Consider the following 20,386-nt stretch of genomic DNA (forward strand, 5'->3'; position numbering starts at 1 on the left):
CTAATTCTACATGAACAGGGTCCACGGATTGAGTGCTGGGCGTGCACTGGGTTTGCAATGTATCGGCCAGCAGCTCTGCTTTTTCATCATCATCGAACGCCGCGAGTCGGCCTGAGGGGCCTACGAGGGGGGGCATAGTTACTACCGTATCCGATTTGAGAGTACGAGCTAAGCGGTAGTAAGACCTTTGGGAGGGCGCGAGTCTTTCTAAGAAATCAGACCATCTGGCATCTCGGACTTCGGCGATGCGAGACTTTACGTCGCGTTGTAGGGCACGCATTCGAATACGATTATCCACGGTAGGATACCTATCGTAGGCGCGGATCGAGGTGTTCTTAGCTCTAAGGAGTTCCCTAATATCGTCGGGCAATTTGAAGCGGTGAAGGAAGTCCTCCGCTACAACTTGCTTCGATGACCTATCTAATGTCGAGGTGATGTGTGACGTTAAGATGTCTATGGCTTCAGCGGTATCCTGAGGAGACGGGGTAGAGTCCGGGCTCAACGGGAGCGATGGTGGATCAGATTCAGCCAAGCTGATGCCCAGCGTGTGCCAATCCACCACAGTCCTCGTGACGGGAACGGAATCGGGAGCGCGACCGAGCTTCATAACGACGGGACGATGGTCTGAATCTAACTCTGAAACTACTTCTATCGAGTGTAAGCGCAGAGTTACGTTTTTTAATAACGCTATGTCGAGTATATCCGGGCGATGCGCGATATTTAGCGGGAAGTGAGTCGGGGTTAGCGGAGCGACAATATCGAAGGCGAGATCATCGACTAACGCGTCAAGCCGCCTGCCATTCGATGTTGTGGTGTGTGAGTTCCACCTGACGTGTTTACAATTTAGGTCGCCCGCCAGAATGACAGAGCTTCCCATGCCGAGCAGCGCCTCGATATCACTGCTTAGAACGATCTTATCCGGTGGAAGATAAACGGACGCGATAACGATCGGCGCGTGTCCAGTCAGTGAGATTCGGCATACTGATGCTTCGATGTTAGAAAGCGCGGGGGGGTCGAGTGGGACGCAGTGCAGGGCTCGTCTATAGTAAATGACGGTACCGCCACCACGAGCAGTGAGCCTGTCGTTCCTAACCATGTTATAGTTCGCGATTTTAGGGTCGTGGCGCGCGGGCTTAAGCAGGGTCTCCTGCACCAAAAAGATGTCAATTTGATGGTCACGCAAAAAATCACAAACCTGATCACGTTGATTTGCGAGACCGTAAGCGTTAAAAAATCCTATCGTTACGGATAGGGGCTTTATTCTACTTATGTACGCCATTGATTACCGGCGGAGCGAGGGGAGGACGTACGTATTTAACGACGCGTATACGTCAGCGTATTCTTGCACAACGGCGATGAAGTGTTGTGCAGTGGAGGCGGCGCGAATGGCGTCACCCAAAGCATTAACACGCTCAAAGTTGATCGACTGAAAAAAGTCGATCGCTAGAGCGAGATTGTCGGACGCGGTCGGAGTGCTGGTCGCGGGGGAGGAACGAATCACGGGGGAGGGACGTATCGCGGGGACGGGACGAATCGCGGGGGAGGGAGCTACAGCCGTGTTCGTGTACGGCAACGGTTTAGCCCAGGCCGAGCCGCTGGGCACCGGCGCCGGCACGAAGGCAGGCTTAGCCTTCGGCACAGAGGGTGCCGTGGCTTTGATGCCAGGGCCGGAAGCTCGGAGGCGGTTTTGACGCGCGACGCGGCGATTTATTTTAGGGGCTCGGGGGCATCCACGGTAATTCGCGGGGTGACCCTGTGTTCGGCACAGGACGCAGCTAGGTGGTTCCGTCGCGGTTTTTTGATCGCGAGTGCAAAGAGTCGTGGCGTGATCGTCCAAACACTTGACGCATCGAGGGCGCGCGTGACAATTACGGGAAGAATGCCCGTACAACTGACAATTGTGGCACTGGCTCGGAGTGCCTTTTTTATGAGGGGTTTCCACGGTGATTCCGGAAAGCCTACAGACAGTTCGGACGTTAAAGATTTTCTTACCCTCGGGGGTAGACTGGAGGGCGACGAGAACCATATTGTATGGCTCCCTCCCGCGTCCTGTGTGCATGCGGTGCACGGAGTTTACGGGTAGGCCTTGTTCGAGTAGGTCGGCCTTTACGAGCTCGGCATCTAACTCCTTGGGGATGCCACGTATGACTGCACGGAGCTCACGCTCCTCCTGGAGCGTATACGTATGATAACTTATACGCTCCTTTCGGAGGTAGCTTGAGAGGGCCCTATGGTCGTCGGGTGTTGCTACTTTTATCTGTATCCCGTTCGCGAGGTTACGGGCACTGACAAAATTTATGTTTTTGGCCTTAAGGGCCAGGGAGATACGGTCCCAAGCAGCCTTCTCTTGAAGAATCAACGGAGGAGGGGCCTGATTTCTCGTTTGTGCCACCGGGCGCGGCGACGGCGTGGCACGAGGACAGGGAGCGACGGGGGTCGGAGGGCGGGGGCGAGACGCGTTCGCGGCTTTGCTTATTTTAGCGGCCGCGGAAGCTCGGGACTCCGCGGCGCGCTTCTTACCCTTTTGCACGAGAGTGAATCCATCTGTTAATGAGGCGGGAACGAGGTCAACCTCCATATCCGAGTCAGAGTCGGAGGACGAGGAGGAAGGCGCGGGAGCGGCGGACGCGACGGAGGCCGCAGACGATCGCTGAGGTAGAACGGAAGCTGCCGCGGTAGACGCGGCAGTTTTTCGCGACAGTATGGGGGACACGGGTGTGCTGGGCGCGACGGAGGCTGCGGTGTACGGCGCGGGAGTTTTGCGCGCGCTTGCAGGGGACGCGGGAACGGCAGGCGTGGCGGAAACGGCGGGCGCGGCGGGCACGGCAGAACAGTTCACGGCGCGTTTAGCTTTGTAAGCTAAAAATTCTGATTCGAGGGCCGGGTATTTCTCGCTTAAGAATTCCGCGAGCAGTGTGTTGGTTGGAGAAAACTCCATTTCTTCGGACTGCCCAGGGGGGGCTGCCCCGGGACTTAAATACGCGCTCGCCTTGCGGCGAGGCCCCTGCGTCGGTAACACTAAATTGACCGAAGCGATTCTAGGAATTTTAGAAATTTTAGTGAATAGAATAAATAGAATAGAATTAGAGTGAATAGAACCACTGCACAGTTTCCGGGCGGCAATGCCTTGCAATTAGGCGCAGGTACAAATTCCGAGAAACACTTGGGCCACAGATGTGCCACGAACAATGATCTATTATCACCGGTAGTCACTTCCGACAAAAAACACTTGGACGCCAGATGTGCCACGAACCGAGGTCGGGCAATCGAACGAACAATGAGCACGTCCACGCGCGTCGGTTGCTCAAATCGGAATGATTCAAATTGGTATTCCTCTTGTTGTAAACGTAGACATCTTGGTATAACTTATGACGTTTAGCAGCTTTGTTCGACAATAATTGGTGATGTCTTTACAAATTTCTGTAGAGAAACTTAAAAAAATATTATGACTTAAAATCGATGCAATTGGCAAACAAATAATACACTAACCCGATAACATTGAAATAGGATAGGAGGTAATTTTAGGTTTGGATTTGAAAATTAGTTCCTAAAAAGAAATATTCTCAAATGCTTCAAGATGTCACAATTCAAAGCAGGCGTTCTAAATAATTATTCAGGGATCGTTGTTTATTATTTTATCATGCATTTGCTTAAGATGACTGTATCATTGTCAAGGTCTTCAACTCTATTGGAATTCAACGCCGCCCTCAAGCTAACTTGTCAAACAGCGAATCTTAATAATATACTTTTTGATAACGCGTTAATGTACATGTTTTGATACCTTGTTTTTCTCCATTTTTTCTTCAATCCAAATTTCGTTCTTTATTCAAAGATCTCTAATGAAAATAATAATATGTTCATCAAGTACATACTAAGGTCACGTTCTTCGTTACGCAATTGGGAATGTTGTAATATTGAATTTAAACACTTCTTATTACATTATGATTTTTCGATTCATAGATTCATTAAGGTGAAATGAATTATTTTCAAAAGTCATTTCAACGAATCGTTTGCTTTTGTGGTTTAAATTTCAGAAGAAGCCATTATTATTACAGCAGATTGAGACGTTTGATCGCGATCACAATGCCGCTCGTAAAAGCCGGCAAATATGATTTTTAAGTTATTAATCTTCGTTGATTCAAGCCAGACTATAAAAATGTCGGGAATTGGCATTCGTTTTGGCTAAATAGCGTATTTTGCGTGTACCTAATCGCAAGACTGAGTGACGGACGTCACGCCGCGGGAAATGCTGCCTGGTCGCTAGCGTGGTCACGGCCATGGTCTTTTGACGCCAGTTTCAGTTTGAGGCCATTACATAACACTCGGGTAAATGAAACAATTATATTTGGTCACATGTCATTGTGATGAAATAACAGTTCAACTAATGTTTACATTATACATGAAAATCATATCTTTTTGTAGCGCAATTTTCATACAATGTGATGACATAAATTTATATTTTTAGACTTAAATTTATAAGTGTGAAAGTTTGTATGTTTATTAGTTGATCACGCAGCAAAAATGGCTGTTTGGTTTTGGATTAAATTTTATTCAAAGATTGTTTTTAACCTGGATTAAAACATAGGACACTTTTTATCCTTTTAGGCAAATTTCACAATCCGAACAAAATCCGATACATCTGCTTTAATAAATACGAAAATGTCTTCGCTGATATGTGATTTTATGTACCAATAGATCCACTAATAAATTGGAATTTACGGACCAGAGAGTGCAACAAGTTCTTCTATACGAGGAAAATTCAACGTATTTAATTTTTTCTGAATTACAAATTGAATGCGGGTAAAATCGCAGGGTACTTTTTGTAGATACTAAGTAGCTATTGAACAGAGTAATGTAATAGATATGGATTTTTATTCAAATCAACAGAGCTTAGAAACGAACATAGTGAATTGGTCGATATAAATACTTGGTGAAGTCTGACCTCATTGTAGTTTAACATCTTCAATAATCTAAACCTAAAACAATCCTAAAGTATTTAGCCTTATCAGTCGTAAATTGTGAAGGGACACACAGTTATTGTTTCTGTTCGAGTTCCGGTTATTGTCCCCTCAACGCGCGACAAAGACTTGTCCAGAACCGAGTGGCCCGAGCAAGCATTGCTGTGAGATCTCGTACACAAACAAAAAACACCTGTAGTCGTCAGCGAATCGCCAAGGTCGCAGGCCCCCGCGGCTCGCTTCTCTGCGTTCCGCTTACCCATATCTCGCGGCGAATGCACGCGTCGCATCGCCCCCGCGCCTTGACTCACCGTATTCACAACTCGCCCCTCCCCCCACCTCCTCTTAGCTCTTCAGGTCAAGTCTAGGACGGCCATTAATCTCTCAATATTTTTAAAATGCAGCGGCACGTCTTCACTGATGTACAAAGTAAATATCGTTACGTTAAACAACTTATATATCCTTTGTTTTGGGCTTGAATTCAAAACGGTGAATTCCTTTCCAAATTAAGATCAAACTAAGGAATGAAAACGAAAGTATATAATAATATAATCATTATGTTCGTCGAGTTAAATGAGTTGCGCTTGCGTCGCTTTTGTCAATGTTAATTATTGTTGTTCGCCGGCAAAAAATGTTAAGTCAAGGTCGACAGATCGATAGCGGCGTCACAGTGGGGAAGAAGCCGGCTTCCATATTATCTATCTACGACTCCACGAATGCACGTATGCACGTCATGCAACAGCAAAAACTAAATGAGCACGAAAGTGGAAACATTCTTTAATAAAGCCATTAACTGACGCACGGTCCTTGAGCTCTGTTGATGACACTTTCAATGGCAACATTTATTATAGTCTAACTATGCTATTTCTATTATTTGTCATAATGATATCGCAATCATTATTATGATAGATTAGAATCAAGAGACATTAAAAATCTCGATAGTAAACAGTTTTATGAGGAATTAAAAACTTTCTAACAAGATTATTAATTAGTAATTTTTTCTTCCTACCAAGTGAATTCATAAACCAATTTAACGTTATAAACCAATTTATTGTTAACATTATTTTTTGTTATACATGTTGTTGAGAGGAGATTTAAAGCGTTATTTTTATAATACAATACAATTATAACATAGCATTAAAGGAGAAACCCCATTCTGGGCCTAAGCGTTACACGAATGGGATATGTACCAAAAAATTCGTCTATTTTGCTTGATTAACCTATTGAAATCTTAGCTTCATTGACAATGGCCAAGTGTAGAAAATAAGTTGAATTCTATTTTTTGTTTTAAACAATCTTTGTAAACATCTGCAACACTTATTTCAATATACGTAACTAGCTCTACAAACGTGTGGGTTAGAATTAGAGCATCCCTAAAATAGGATCGATAAAAAAGTTTTTATTAAAATTTAAATAAGACTGACCTAAAGGTCCTAGTTACCAGGTCATAAAATCTCTTAAAAAAATCATTTTGTGCGCAGCGCGTTTCGCATCTACGTTGTTTTTAATTTTTGGCTTTCGTTCGTTTTCGTAAACAACCTAATGCACGATTTCTCGTAACAGGTTCCATTTTTATTTTCAAAGCAACAGGTTTCGTAAAAAATTACTCATCTTTAGTAGGAAACAGCCTTAAAAATATCGTTTTTTATTAAAATATCTCGAACAATAAACATAACCTAAAATGTAAACATTGTCTGATTTTACCAATTTGGCCATTGCTGGGAGACCTGAAAATTGGGCTCATGAAACCTTCTTAGGTATTGTAATTTATGTCCAAATTCTAGCACTGTAACGCCAGGCCCAAGTTTGTATGGATTTCGGGTTTCTCCTTTGCTCTGCTATAACTAACACGCAATTATTTGTTGGTTGAGAAGTCAAAAAAAAAACTTTATTGTGTAAAGTATTAAAATCTATGGTGTTCTACTCTGAGTATACCTCTACAACACGATATATAAAATAATTTACACATTTCTTTTATTTTTTGGCCTGTGTCTGTTACTAAAAACTACTACTAAAACCTTTTTAAATATTAACGAAGTTAAAAAATAAACAGACCCCGCTCGGTGTTCCTAATTATCATATTAAATTACACCCAGAACATAAGTTTGAACTACCTACATACCTACACGAAGTTCTGAATTTTCTGTTTTTATTGTTTGAAATTACTTGCAGGGTTTTTTTCTGAGATTGATTAACTCCGTAACAGTCCTAACCAGATCTTTGGCCAGTGCTCAATAATGCATAACGTTTTGTATAGTTACTCGTATCTTATGATTGATTATTGATTATTATTAATTACAGTTTTAAAGTATTTGACAAATATTCTTTTTTGTAATGTACATTTTCATCATTTTTATTATGTTTAGTAGTATTTTGGAAAGGCCAAGTACAGAATTTCTTGCATTTTCTTCTCAGTAGTTGTATAGTTATTCGTATCTTATAATTTATTATAGATTATAATTAATTACAGTTTTAAAGTATTTGACAAATACTCTTTTTTGTAATGTACATTTTTATTATGTTTAGTATTATTTTGGAAAGGCCAAGTACAGAATTTCTTGCATTTTCTTCTCAGTAGTGAAACTGCATTCGGTATCAGTAGTAAAATTAGGTATATCTGTTTGAAGTCCCTGTGAAACGTATCCTTGCATCATAAACATTTTCATTTTTGACTTGTATCAGCTGTATCTTAAGAAGAAGAATTTCGTTACTTAGCTTAGAGACAAGTTCAACACAAGGCTCTAATACACTAACTGGTTGAAATAACTATTGACCTTTATTTACGTTAGTTAAAGATCGCGTTGTAGTGTTTATAAATAAGTTGCTTCTGATTGTTTGATTGATCCATCAAACGCCTATACATAATGTAGTTAAGTAATATAATACTTGTGTATCTCATTTTCCTCCTACGCGTTGTATGTATTCGTTCTCGCACGAAAAGAATTCTTTTCCCTTCGGAGGCTATCAATTACGTAGTCTGAGGGTCGTCTTGGATACCGTTTGATTGACGGGCTCAGTTAATTTAGTCACGCGATATACTTATATGTTACCGGCGCCGCGACGCCCGAAACCTAATAAAAAGGGTATGGATGAATTTGCGACTGAATGATTGCCTGTGGATCGGGCGTGAATAATATCCCACCGCCTATGAAGTATAAAATATGTATAAACCTTTGGATATTTTCGGAATCCACGTTCCAAGAATTAGATTATAGATAAGTAAAATGGTATAGTGACAGAAGAATAACTTAAAGAGTCATTTACCGGTAATAACACAGCGTCTCACTATTACCCTCGAGGCTTGGAATAGGATTACGTAGCTAAATTGACTTGTTATCTATCGGTACTGAAGTAACAAAAAGAAAATCAGTAAAATAATAATATAAATAAATAGAGAATTGTAAGCTACTAACTGTAAATGTTCGGCGACACGTGCAGCGGACGTCCCTAATATACGCAGTAAGACCAAGGCCGCACACATGTCGCAAAACAAACAAACATTTTGCCCTGTTTTCAAATAACGTCTCCTTTGATAGCCTAAACGGCAAGCTTGTACCAATGACGTGACAAAGACAAGCCCTTTTTTCATTTCTTGATGATTTCTTTTCAGCTAGCTGTTTTCGCTTCGTGATTTTATTCAGAATTAAGTCTTTATGAAGACGCTGTTAATCATTCCACGGCCCTAACTTAATTTTTTGAGACTTCGATTTCAATTACCTTAGATGCTACCAGTACTTTTAATTTTATTTCACTTTACACCTATGAATACATTAACTTCAATGACCTTGTATAGTCATTAATCGGCATTAGATTGTATTTAAATCACAATGAATTTTGCTAAATAACACGGCGAATTTTTATATGGCAGAGGCTATTGCGGGGAGTTCGGTCTATGAGTGACGTAAAACTTAATTACAGAAACGAGCAGCCACGATCACGAAGGCCGGCAGCTAACAACTACAATTATTCAGATGTTTTCATACGACTATTAAAATATTTAATTCATCTAGTCCAATCCGTGGTCATTTGCAGCTATAAAAGCAAAAAGCGTTATTATAGCAACTCGTTTTTACAAGATTTATTCACGTATGATTGTGCGGCAATGTGCGGACCTTGAGCGCGCTGGTTGAGACCTTCACGCCGGTAACCGCGCGGAAGTTGTCGAGTACATATTTTTTTTTGTCAAATTCGAACTTGCTGCGCATTACTCACTCGCTAAGCATCGACGTCGAAGCTTGTGGCTTATCGTCGATGCGTAACATAGCGATATCGGTGCACGGGGTGCAATAACAGACGATATCACAATGTCACAACGATGTCTGCTTTGTCCCCGACGGGCTTGACGCTCAAGTCTGCGGTCCGGATTACCGTCACCGCGCGCTCGGTCGCTTTCGCACGTATTATTTTACCGGACTAGCCAATTTTAACCATAATATTCATCAAAACAGGCGTAAATTGATCGTGACCATCGCGTTTCATGATCGTATTGTGAACGTGTGAATTTTGACAGTTTACGGAGGCCGTTACTGAAGTGCAGTGAGTTTATAGTGATGTGAGGATGTTTGTGTGTGGCCATGTCGAGCGTGGCGAAGAAAGATAAACCGACAATGTCGGTAACTGCGTTGATCAATAGGGCGTGGCCAATGACGCCTAGCCCACAGCAGCAGCAGCAGATGGTGCCGTCTACACAGCATTCGAATTTCCTGCAGCCAATGGCTACACCTTCAACCACACCCAATGTTGAACTCGATATACAATGTAAATATGACTTTCTTTTTTTTCAAATTTAATTGACATATATAAGCAATAAGGATCGCGGTCAAAACTTGTAAGTGTAAAAATCAATCTCAAATAAGATAAAGATATAAAGTTATACATCTACAATTTAAGCAATCATTATTAACACGACATGGACTTTACCTCTCTCAAAGTTGTTCAATTCATAAACAATTTATTATTCGCATTCTTTCACAATATCTGCCCGTATGAAGCTAGTGGATATAACTGAAATGAATTAATTGTGTGCGTGAAGAAACATTGTTGTAGTTTAAAAAAAATCTGGAAAACGTCTGAAGATTTTAAATTGAGAATATGTGTCAAGTTGATTAAGCTGATGATAGTAAATTGCTGCACGATGCATCGCGTTCGAACTCTGCTATATTTTTACCTACTATAAAACAACATATCTGATTGTTGATAAACTTTTAAACAATAGACGCAGTTCGAAATTCAAATGTTATCGTGTGTGGTTAAATAGGAGGAGAAATTAAATTTAAATCACGCAGGTGGAAGACCAATGGATTTTAGGTAGATATTGTAAAAAAAAATCATGATTAAGTTTTTCAAACTTTGTTACTTACAAACAAAAAATTATATATAAATAATCGTCCTTACACTCCTTATTAGACGAATCCTTATATTTTTAATTACTGTAAAACAACACATCTGATTGTTGATAAACTTTTAAACAATAAAGGCAGTTCAAAATTCAAATGTGATTGTGTGTAGTTAAATAAGAGGAGAAATTAAATTTAAATCACGCAGGTGGAAGACCAATGGATTTTAGGTAGATATTGTAAAAAAAATCATGATTAAGTTTTTCAAACTTTGTTACTTACAAACGAAAAACTATATATAAATAATCATCCTTACACTCCTTATTAGACGAATCCTTATATTTTTAATTACTGTAAAACAACAACACATCTGATTGTTGATAAACTTTTAAAAAATAGACACAGTTCGAAATTCAAATGTTATCGTGTGCAGTTAAATAAGAGGAGACATTAAATTTAAATCACGCAGGTGGTAATGGAAGACCGATGGATTTTAGGTAGTAAATTGTAAAAAAAAAAAAAAACATGATTAAGTTTTTCAAACTTTGTTACTTACAAACGAAAAACTATATATAAATTAGCGTCCTTACACTCCTTATTAGACGAAGATACCGTGTGCCATTTATGTAATGAGTCACGGATTTGCTGTTGTCTGCACGAGTTATTTATTACTGTACAAACGAACGTACTTTTAAATGTCATACATTATGTACGACGATGCGTATAAAAGATTATTAGCTTTTATGTTTAATGTTTAACGTTAATAACAGATATTAAAGTTAGATGGCGCGTAACATTTCATCTAGCCGGTGTAAGTCGTAATCGTTATTGACGAAAATAGCTTACGGAATGAAGACTTCAAAATTGTGTTTTTTTTTATTTAATTTTTTTATTGCTTAGATGTGTGGACGATCTCACAGCCCACCTGGTGTTAAGTGGTCACTGGAGCCCATAGACATCTACAAAGTAAATGCGCCACACACCTTGAGATATAGTTCTAAGGTCTCAGTATAGTCACAACGGCTGCCCCACCCTTCAAACCGAAACGCATTACTGCTTCACGGCAGAAATAGGCGGGGCGGTGGTACCTACCCGTGCGGACTTACAAGAGGTCCTACCACCAGTAATATATATTTACTATACATGCTGCTATACATGTGCTATACATTTACTGGTGGTAGGACGTCGTGTCAGTCCGCACGGGTAGATACCACCACCCTACCTATTTCTGCCATGAAACAGTAATGCTTTTCGGATTGGAGGGTTGCGCAGCTGATCTTCTATAAAGACTGAGTGGTTAGGTTATTAGGCATTTACATTGTAGATGTCTGTGGGCACCGGTAATCGCTTAAAACTAGGTGGTCCATGAGCTCATCCACCCATCTAAGCAATAAGAAAAAAAACATATCAAGTTTTAGATTTTAAAAGCCGTCGGGGATTTTGATTAAATCTAAAGAAACATGTTACAAGAATATAAAAAAAAACGAAATACGAAATCTATCTTGAAAGATGTTACGTAAATGTTACAAAAAAAAACATATAAAATATATATGTATTAAAAAAAGTATTGCGTTATTGATTTGACAAAAAAAATTTAAGAATCAATTATAAATAAAACAAAGGTTCGTAAGATGACGACGTCCATAGCTGAAAAATATTTTTGCTGCTGATTTTTGAGCAATGGACATCCACTTTGATGTGTTTTCTGAAATCAAAGACATCAAAGTACATTAAATTTTAATTGATTATTCTGCCGCCAAACTTATTCGTCAAACTCCAAAGATTTCACATTATGTCTGCGACTGTCTCTGGGTCTGGTATAGTCCATGACCAAGGTAGAGCTCCCAGTGTAACTTACATCCATTTTTGTGTTACTATAATATAATGGTATTCATTTCCAACGCCTTTCGTTAGGCTCACAGAATTATTATTTACAAGGCATTCACTGAAAGTCACGTCGCAAACTAGACAAGATTCACTAGTTGGTAATTTGGTTGACTTAAAATTCAGCGCGAGTTAGTTTTAAGAAAATTGTATTTTGACTAAATAAAATATTACTTCTTCAACAGGATTTTAAATGTAAGGCAGAAGTCGCGTTAACCCTTTTCATTTTGAATTATGATAATTTTTTTACAGCAAAGTTAAATAAGACAAAATTCAACAAAATACCAGCAAAACAGCTTGATAATTAAAACGAATCGACGACTGCTTCGTCATCTGGAATTCGGTGATGCAAAAAAACTAAATAAATTTACATTAAATTACAACATTGATTTTACTTTATAGTGTTTTTTTTAATTAGCTGTTTTGTTTGCTTCATTCTACGTTATTATTATTATACGAAGACAAAACTTTGTACTCACAACATAATACAGGCCGTGAAGCAGTAATGCGTTTCGGTTTGAAGGGTGGGGCAGCCGTTGTAACTATACTTGAGACCTTAGAACTTATATCTCAAGGTGGGTGGCGCATTTATTATCGTAAATGTCTATGGGCTCCAGTAACCACTTAACACCAGGTGGGCTGTGAGCTCGTCCACTCATCTAGCAATATAAAAAAAAAAGAACGTTTCAAAACAAATTGATTGGATCGGTCTGTTTGGGCTTTCCAAGTGATTCTTGTACTAAACGCCGCATGAAATATCGAGCCCAATAATACTTCTCTAAGCACGCAGGAAAAATACTCATTGGAATTGCGACGCCATGAAAAATGGATCAATCTTCGCAGTGAGCGCGCAAACTTGTCTTTAATGGGTTGAATAGAAATAAATTTATACGTAGTATTCGTGGTATTTAGTCGAGATAAAATCAACGCAACCGTAATTAACATAAAGTTGATTTTATTTATGTTTACTTGTTGCCAAATGGCTGAACGTCAGAAACAGTCACAACACTAAACTGAAAACGTAATTATCTCGTACTAAACAGAATCTTCACGTAAAACAATAGTATAATACAAATTATATTTAATTCGGAATAAATTAATTTTCCAGAACGCGGTGCTGTAGTATTTACGTGTTTAATTTTGTAAAGTTCGCATTTAACGTTTATAGGTCTTCTTGTATATTCCAAACTTGTAGTTTTGCGGGGACCCAACAAAATAGTTTGCCCTTACGTCGAAATGAAGAAAACACGATTTAGCTGTTATGTTAATATTGTAAATTTAGTTTTATATAGGTATGTAGTCTTGCAATTATTATTTCTTTTTTTCAAATCTTGGCTGGCACTAAAAATGGCCTAATCGTCTATAATCATGTTTCGCACATACCATTGACGATCTTCTAAAGCATAAAAATGATTTTTTGTTTGTTTATTCGTGTCTTTATGTTCGTGCGTTATTTATACGGTGGAAGCTTTATACAATTGCAGGTTATTCACACAGGAAGATTTTTTTAATAGTGTTACTGCCTGGTTACTGCCATCAATGTACTGTGTAGGATGCGCGCGTGTCGTTTCAACAAATCGGTGGTATCGTTTTCAATATCTAAGATTTTGTGAACTGTGAACCAATGCTTGTGGACATACGTCACGTACATGTAAATATGTACGTACATGAATATATACTTTTTTTATTGCCCTTTCCCTTGACGAGCATACGGCCCACCTGATGGTGAGTGGTTACCGTCGCCCATGGACTTCAACAATGCCAGGGGCAGAGCCAAGCCGCTGCCTACCGCAAAACGTTACGCAAATATAACGTTTGTGTTCAGTTTTGAACCAGTTACTTCTCGCTTAAAAGACAGAAGTGACAGCAAAAGAATATTAGCGAATAACGTGTAGAATACACTAGACTTCTGTTTACAATAAACATTACTAATTAATAATTTTGAACGGAATAAGTTTTTTTTGTCCCTTTGAACATTGGTTACTATAAGTTTATTTACATTATAACATTCAACACATCGAACAATACATATTTGTATTCAAACATCAAAGGAACAATTTTCTCTTTCCAAGAGAAACATGTATACATAAATGAATCAATACTTTGCTCCGATTCGACTTGATTTATTCCACGTGTAAAAAATTTTATTCGACAAACACACGGTACGCATTTTATTTTTAGTCATACCATCTCCTAAGAGAGGTAATAAGCTCTACTCAGAAATAAATTATATTCAAGTGCTTTGTCAAGTTACTCGTTTCATCACTTTGCTTTGTAAATATGACCTTTTCGGGTAATCCAAATTCGAAATCGGGTATGTTTTTGATGTATTTATTTTCTTGGTACACACTTAGACGTGTTTATGTCTTTTATGTATTTTTATTATGTACGTATAATAGGTTTTTATATTGCTAAAAATGCGGTTTAGTTACGGTGGTAGGACACATTGTATGCTCGCAAGGGCAGATACCGTCATGCTTAAATCTGCCGCGTAGCAGTCATGCGTTCCCGTCTCTGGGGTTGGACAGTCGGTAAACAATTGAGACTTGGACATCGTGTCTCAAAGTGTGTGGTGACGTTAACGTTGTCAAGACAAGGTGGGCCGTAAAATCGTTCACCCAACTACGCCAAGAAAATATCAAAGTATTATTAATTAAGGTAAAATATAAAAGAAAAACAAGTAATTACATAATTGTAAAGATTTAGAATTAACCTAATATAAACCCGAACAAAATAACGTTTTAATTAAAATTAAAACAATAAATTAATCTTTTTTTTATTGCTTAAATGGGTGGACGAGCTCACAGTCCACCTGACGTTAAGTGGTTACTGGGGCTCATAGACATCTACAACGCAAATGCGCCACCCACTTTGAGATATAAGTTCTAAGGTCTCATTATAGCTACAACAGCTGACCCACCCTTCAAACCGAAACGCATTACTGCTTCACGGCAGAAATAGGCAGGGTGGTGGTACCTACCCGTGCGGCCTTACAAGAGATCCTACCACCAGTAAAACTAAATAAAAAGTAAAAGTAAATGAATTATGCATTGACTTATGTAAAACATACGTACACGTGCATCTTAATTTTTGTTCCGCAATGAACAAATCGGACGTCTTATTAATAAGAAAACACAATTGTTATTATCATAGAGCAATTAAAAACAAAAGAGAAACAGTCCGAAAGTTCATATTTATAGATTTCATGATTTTCGACGTCTGCCGTGAAGCAGTAATGCGTTTCGGTCTGAAGGGTAGGGGCAGACGTTGTAACTATACTGAGATCTTAGAACTTATATCTCAAGGTGGGTGGCGCATTTTCGTTGGAGATGTCTATGGGCTCCAGTAACCACTTAACACCAGGTGAGCTGTGAGCTCGTCCATCCATGTAAGCTATAAAAAACAAAAAACTTTTTCGATATAATCTCATTGTTTTGACAGAATTAAAATACGGGCAATTTTCTTACGAAAACAGACAATCACAATCAGTAAGTCTATGTTATAAAGTTGATGTGGAATTATTGCGTTGAAAATAATTTTGTTAGACAAATTAATGCGATTACTATACTAGAACGGAACGCTTTAGAAAATGAAACTTGTTTATTATTTTATCATCAAGAGTGAGTGACAGAGTGAACATTAATTTAAAGAATTATTTTTACTAGAGGTCCCGCAGTAGTCGAAATTCGACTATAATTAATTGGAATTGTAAGTTTGTATACACTATTATGATTGTATTTTATACTTCTATAATCACAAATTTCCACAAGGCTACACTATAAAAAAATATTAACAAAGACAAACAATATTTAATCTATTCTCAATTTGAAAACTGACGTCAAGAACTAAATTTTGACTATAAATAGTATGCATGCGTGTGTGCGTCAAATACATGGTATGTAGTGTGTGAAATGTTTTCTTTATTGATTTAATGAATCTTTTATGCATTATTTAAAAAAAAAATTAGCATTGTGCACTTCTTCTCTATATTCTCTATAAGAGTGGAAAATTTCAAACTCCTCCGTCCGCGCAATTTTCGTAAAAAGGGATACAAAGTTTTTGCTTCACGTATTAATACATAGATGTTAATAATCAAGAATTCGATTATTCATATCTTTGTTTGTTCATACATTGAAATGACATTCGAAAGGTGAGAATAACTTGTTGCGCAATATTTTAAATAATTCTCATATACAAAGAACTAAATTGAAATGGTAACGTTATTTATTATATAGTTTGATCTCACATAAGTCAAGTAAACTTTAACTTTTTTTGTATATAGGAGTCTAGCTCCAACGCCTTTGGCATTGATTTTGCCAATGTCACAGTAGGCATGAAAATGACAGGTGCTTAGAGAGAGAAAAAATATTAAATACAAATAAAATTGATCAGTTTTTCCATACGCGAATTTGAGTTCATTGATCTTAAGAACAGCACAAACAAATATATTTTAGATTATCTAAAGATAAATATTATTAGCAGATAAAAACTTACATAGGATATTTCCCTCTTTAGAATAGACTAAAGTTAATATAGAATTAATATTAATAGGCCGTGGAATGTCTTCTGGAAGGATATAATAAAGAGGGGATATGATATTGGGGCAGAAGTTGTGTTTTCTTCGTTTTTCACGAGAAGTAGGCATAATTAAAACTACTTAAATGATTAAATTTTCGCGTTTTTGTTGTCATTATATTATTTTTCATATTCCGAATACCTTAGAGTTTTAGAGGCCACGAACGGCAAACTTTTTTTTTAAAGCAAATTCAACGTTTGCGACTAGGACGATGACCGGTGCTTGGAATGCCTAAAAAGACCGAGAGTGTATCGGGAGGATTCGAAATGACTCCTTTTTATATAGTTTGAAGATTAGGTGGACTCCTTTGAGCACTTTAAGATCCTTGAAGTAAAACTTCTAATCTCAAGTGGACAATGTGGCCAGTAACAATAAGTTTCAGATGGTTTGCGAGTTCCGCCGCATAATCTAGACAAAATCGATAGAGACGCACAGAATACTTTCCTGTCGTTAAACATCACTTATACAAGAACTAAGGCAGAATATTATTAAAATATACTGTCTATACCTAGAGATATTATTTATTCTACAGTAAAGTATATTCGCGCGCATTTCAGACGAATAGAATACAACTAAGTAAATATTGTCATACCAGCACTCTTTCTTTTCATTAAGCATGGTATATATCATATTTTTGTATAATAGAAATAGGAAAATAAAAGTATTTTTTTATTTATTGCTTTGATGGGTGGACGAGCTCACAGCCCACCTTTTGTTAAGTGGTTACTGGAGCCCATAGACATCCACAACGTAAACGCGCCACCCACCTTGAGATGTAAGTTCTAAGGTCTCAGTATAGTTACAACGGCTGCCACACCCTTCAAACCGAAACGCATTACCGCTTCACGGCAGAAATAGGCAGGGCAGTGGTACCCACCCGCGCGGACCCACAAGAGGTCCCACCACCAGTAATTACGCAAATTATAATTTTGCGGGTTTCATTTTTATTACACGATGTTATTCCTTCACCGTGGAAGTCAATCGTGAACATTTAATGGAAATATGTATAATATTTACTTGTTTAAGCCATAAGCAGTCGAAACCATTATTATATTTCTTTAACATATCACAATATTTAGCGTGTCCTATTATTATGGTTAAATGTAGCATAAATGATCTCTTATCTTAGTAATAATATGATAGATGAAAAATAGCTAAAACGTATTTAATCGGCACGAAGCAAACATTCAAATTCAGAGGCGTACTACGCCTCGATCGTTCTCTAAATTAAACAAACTTAATTAAGCTGTGTAAGTTGGGGTCGTTACCTATGAACTTAATTAGAGAATTACTGTTCGCTTAGCTTACGGTGATCTTGATCACGGGATTTTTCCAGCGTTGATTGGTTGTTTTTATTGCAGGGCTGAACATAGAGTCAGGGTTTATGTCGCCTATGTCACCGCCCGAAATGAAGCCAGATACGGCGATGCTCGACGGTTTCCGAGACGACTCGACGCCGCCCCCTCCCTTCAAGAATTATCCCCCTAACCATCCCTTGAGCGGCTCAAAACATCTATGCTCCATATGTGGCGACAGAGCCTCGGGCAAACATTACGGAGTATACAGGTAAGCTGGATCGGTGTAACCAGATTTATGTTTCTTTTTGTTAAATTTGTAAACATGTCTTTGTATCATTATCTTAAAGAATATTTATAAGTAATGCGATGATAAAAATGTTTATTGTTTTGCTACATAAAAGGTATGCCTTTGATATACGTATTTAATAAATATATATCGGGGTCTTAATGCTGTAAGCACTTATAGGTATGAGATACGGTCGTCACAAAAAGGTATCAATCACAATGCAACGTCAAATCTTGCTATTTTCATGCATTTTTGAGTCCACAATGGTAAAACTGGTTTCAGTGATGAATGAGTCATATTTGCCAAATTCCTGTGTCGGGTACTAATTACAGCGAATGCATATTTATTATTATTTAAATACGAATTATAAGTAAACATTGGCAACTAAGTTGTGTGCATCAGTGAATAAACACTTACATCAAAGCACGAAGGTTACCGTTGACGATGCTGCATGTGTTAACGAATGGAAATTTTATTTGCGTCACATGAAAAAAATATATTACAGAGAACATCCAAGGGTACGATCGTTGCTGATAACTGTTTTATATATATATATTTCTCTGTGTAAATAATGGATAGACGAGTTCCAGATGATCTCGTGCCCTTCAAATGGGAATACCTAATTACTTCGCGGTGGAAATAGACAGGATTCACAGTTATCTGTGAGGCTTTAGATATTTATAGATATACAGCTCAGACTGGTGAAAGAGCTCCCTGCCCGTATGCTGTGAAGTGTTAACCGAAGTGCCGTCATGAATACCGTCGCCCATCTTAAATTTCAAGTCACAATTGTATAGCACAGTGACTCTCCCATCCTTTAAAATAGAACGCATTACTGCTTCGCGGCAGAAGGCATACAGATTGACAGTCAATTATAGTTACTCTAACTTAGATAGGTACATTCATATACATGTCGGGGAAGACCACATTTTTTAAAACCATCGTCAGACATCGTAGGGGCGAAAAGAGTGATCGAGCTAAGAGAAATATTGAGTACACCAATGAAGTTTGTTGTCTTAGAATAATAATTTACTGGTGGTAGGACCTCTTTTGAGTCTGCGCGGGTAGGTACCACCGCCCTGCCTGTTTCTGCCGTGAAGCAGTAACGCGTTTCGGTTTGAAGGGTGGGGCAGCCGACTTATATCTCAAGATGGGTGGCGCATTTACGTCGTAGATGTCTATGGGCTCCAGTAACCACTAAACACCAGGTGGGCTGTGAGCTCGTCCACCCATCTAGTAATAAACAAAAAAATTACAAATCTTCTCTTGACGTTAGCAAACGTAAACCAATGACAGTTCTTAGGACGGAGGCACCGCTATTCAAGAAGGCTGGTTGGGAAGTGTGTTGGCATCTATGCGCCTCCATCGGCTAGGCTCTGTCGTAGCACAAAGTTAGCCGAGGTCCGACGATACCGCAATCACGCTGCCATCTCTCGGGAATCGTGCTGCATTTCGTTTAGCTACCAAACTAATGACCGTCTCCGACATACATGTATCAAATGACATTGTTTCTTCACCGTGGAAGTCGTTCGTGAACATAATTCGGGGACGGATTTACTAAAAAAAATATATACCTGTCTTGGGACCCGAACCGCGGCATTGTCGCAGAACGTAAAACTCGAAACCAAAACACACAAAGACCTTGCCTATCTGATCTATCAGGCTATGGATTTTCATAAAACTTTTCCGTTCTAAAAGAGTAATAATGTGTATATGTATATATGTTTACTGTAAAAAAAACTTGAACCTTACATTCCTAAATTGCAAGAAGATAATTGAATTTATAAAATAATACATAACTAAAACTCTAGCTCTTAAAGGCAATGCATGCGATTTTCTAGAGGTTCCCAATACAAAGGTTTTTCATATTATCTTTCTGGTATGTAGTAATTATTACGTGACACTATAATTAACTAATTTGTAAGCATTGATACTTTTCTAAAACATAAAATATATATTCAAATAAATGATTATACGATCTACGTAGATTGTTGTATAATTTGAATTGAAGATTATCTTCAAGAATGTTTGAAGAAGAAAATGAGTTT

At 38.5% G+C, this 20,386-nt stretch overlaps 1 protein-coding gene across 14 annotated transcripts in view; it reads left to right on the forward strand.

Annotated features, from left to right (window-relative positions):
* Positions 1-20,386, forward strand: part of USP (RXR type hormone receptor) — a 64,402-nt gene that overhangs the window by 8,803 nt on the left and 35,213 nt on the right. For 8 of the 14 annotated variants that reach the window (XM_012692856.4, XM_012692855.4, XM_062677084.1 and 5 more), the window contains 2 exon segments: positions 9,407-9,716; positions 18,116-18,320. In XM_012692856.4, the coding sequence (XP_012548310.1) occupies positions 9,533-9,716; positions 18,116-18,320 (389 nt within the window). In that variant the 5' untranslated portion in view covers positions 9,407-9,532. 14 annotated transcript variants of the gene reach the window in all.

Source organism: Bombyx mori, chromosome 4 (assembly GCF_030269925.1).
Source record: "Bombyx mori chromosome 4, ASM3026992v2".
Taxonomy (NCBI): domain Eukaryota; kingdom Metazoa; phylum Arthropoda; class Insecta; order Lepidoptera; family Bombycidae; genus Bombyx; species Bombyx mori.